This window comes from Morone saxatilis, unplaced genomic scaffold, assembly GCF_004916995.1.
Source record: "Morone saxatilis isolate NCDOM2014 unplaced genomic scaffold, NCSU_SB_2.0 Contig9, whole genome shotgun sequence".
Classification (NCBI taxonomy): Eukaryota; Metazoa; Chordata; class Actinopteri; family Moronidae; genus Morone; species Morone saxatilis.
The window spans coordinates 12,329,126-12,331,214 of NW_023340268.1; the positions used below are offsets into that span (position 1 = coordinate 12,329,126).

At 38.7% G+C, this 2,089-nt stretch overlaps 1 protein-coding gene across 1 annotated transcript in view; it reads right to left on the reverse strand.

Annotated features, from left to right (window-relative positions):
• susd5 (sushi domain containing 5) overlaps positions 1-2,089 on the reverse strand; it is a 9,966-nt gene that overhangs the window by 4,607 nt on the left and 3,270 nt on the right. The window contains exon 3 of the mRNA XM_035681704.1: positions 934-1,043. Coding sequence (XP_035537597.1) covers positions 934-1,043 — 110 coding nt within the window. The remainder of the gene's footprint in view (positions 1-933; positions 1,044-2,089) is intronic.

Sequence of the window (2,089 nt, forward strand, 5' to 3'; positions counted from 1 at the left end):
ATTCTGTAGATAAAAACAGCTCATTCTAAGGTAACAAAAACATAATTATTCTTATTTTGAGGTGATTATACACTATTGAAACATTGTTATGCATATTATATTGCATTTCTGCCAATAGATCCTTCACATTGGACATTTAAAACAGTTTTTACACAACAGAATTGACTTAATTTACTGTAATGTAATTTTCAAATTACACGTATTGTGCGTTGCCCTGATAATTGAACTAACGTGGCACTTTATACCTCCATACCCCCTTTCATCACAATAACCATAACCATAGCTCCACAAACATAACTGTAGCCACCACCACAACTCTGTGGAGCTGTGTCATTGCTTTAAGTGGATCTGTACTGTTCATTTTTCCCACAGCAGTGTGTTTGTGTTAGCCTCGGGGTGTGTACTATATAAACAGCCACAGTAGCTCTGCTGTTTATGGGGCACGACTAGAGATCTCTTCTGGGTGGCGTCCAATAATAGTCTGATCCAAAACCAACCACTGACTGGCCCCCTCCCCTCTCAGATCCATGCCAGTGGAATAGGTGTGTGGAATTTAGCTTCAGTTCTTTCGGGGCTTACGTACATTCATGGATCAACTTATATCATCACATACACATCAAACACTTGGATATTCATGAGAAGGCAGAAAGATTGGTATATAACGACAGATATGAGTAAAAACATAGAAGTGGCAAGCACAAACACACACACACACACACACACTTGCAGGATGGAGAGTGTTGAAAGTAGAGGTGTAGATGGAAGGAACGCAGGAACACAGCCTCTTTCACACCTCAGTAAATATCTCAGGAAGGAGAACTACACACAAATACACACAAAGCTCATCCATTCATATCCTGATCACTGCTCACAACGTTGTGTACGGGTTTAAAAATTATGAGTGCATAAATCCGTGTTGGTGCGTTTACTGACCTTTGTCTTTGATGCAGAAGGCGTCCAGGTGTGCCGCGTCCTCTGTGGCATTTTCTGTTCTCACATCAACTGCTTTCAGTGCACTGCCCACAACATTACACACGGTGGTCCTACAAATCAATAAATAGATAGATCGATCAAATAATGTTGGATTATGAATGTTGAATAATGGAGAACGCAACCTGCACCTACACACTCATTAGTTACAATGGGATATGAGAGGAAATGGCCGACAGCGAGGCATTTAAGCACCCCTAAGGGATTCTACGATTGCAGGTGGTCATTATGTGTTTGCTATACTTTCTTAAGTATAAAAAAGTAAAAGTAAAAGTAGAAAAACAAGGTACTTAATTACTTCTATTTTATGCTACTGAATACTACTCCATTACATTTTCAATGGAAAATCGACATTTATCTGATAACTACTTACTTTTCAGAATAAGATTTAACATTAACAGCCACCAGTGGTTCCCAATCTTGTTGGCTTGTAAACTCTTAAACAAAGCAACCGGTAATGGAGTCCTCTTGTCATGTTTCAGATATCTATGAGTTGTTTGGAGCTCCACCAAAGCAACCAAAGAGTTCAAATAATCCAAAAAAAGCAATAAATACAAAAGTCCAGAATACAAATTTGTGTAATACAGCTTTGTTTTTTCTTGCTTCCTCTCCCATTAATCATCTCCTGACTCCTTAGATTTATCTTGTGACCTTTTGGAGAGGCTCAACCCCCAGGTTGGGAACCAGTGGACGAAAATACTTAACAGTATATAAAGTAGTTAAAACAGGCTCCATCTCAAGCAGCTACAGCAGTAAAATGCTGCTTTCACACTGATGCATCAATTAAAAGTCACAGCAGTCATTTTCCTGCAGACTACTTTTACTTTTGATACTTAAATACATTTTGCTGATAATACTTATTATGGGTTATGAATGCAGGACTTTTACTTGTAATGGAGCATTGTTACATTCATGTATTGGTACTTTTATTTAACGAAGCATCTGAATACTTCTTCCACCACTGATTACTACTACTGATAAAAGTGAGGTGAGAGTTCTTCTGGTTAATGTCACCCGTAAAGCTGCAGCTCTGGTTTATGTATACATATAACATGACGACACACATGGGTATATGCGCCCCTTACTGCTCTGATTCGGT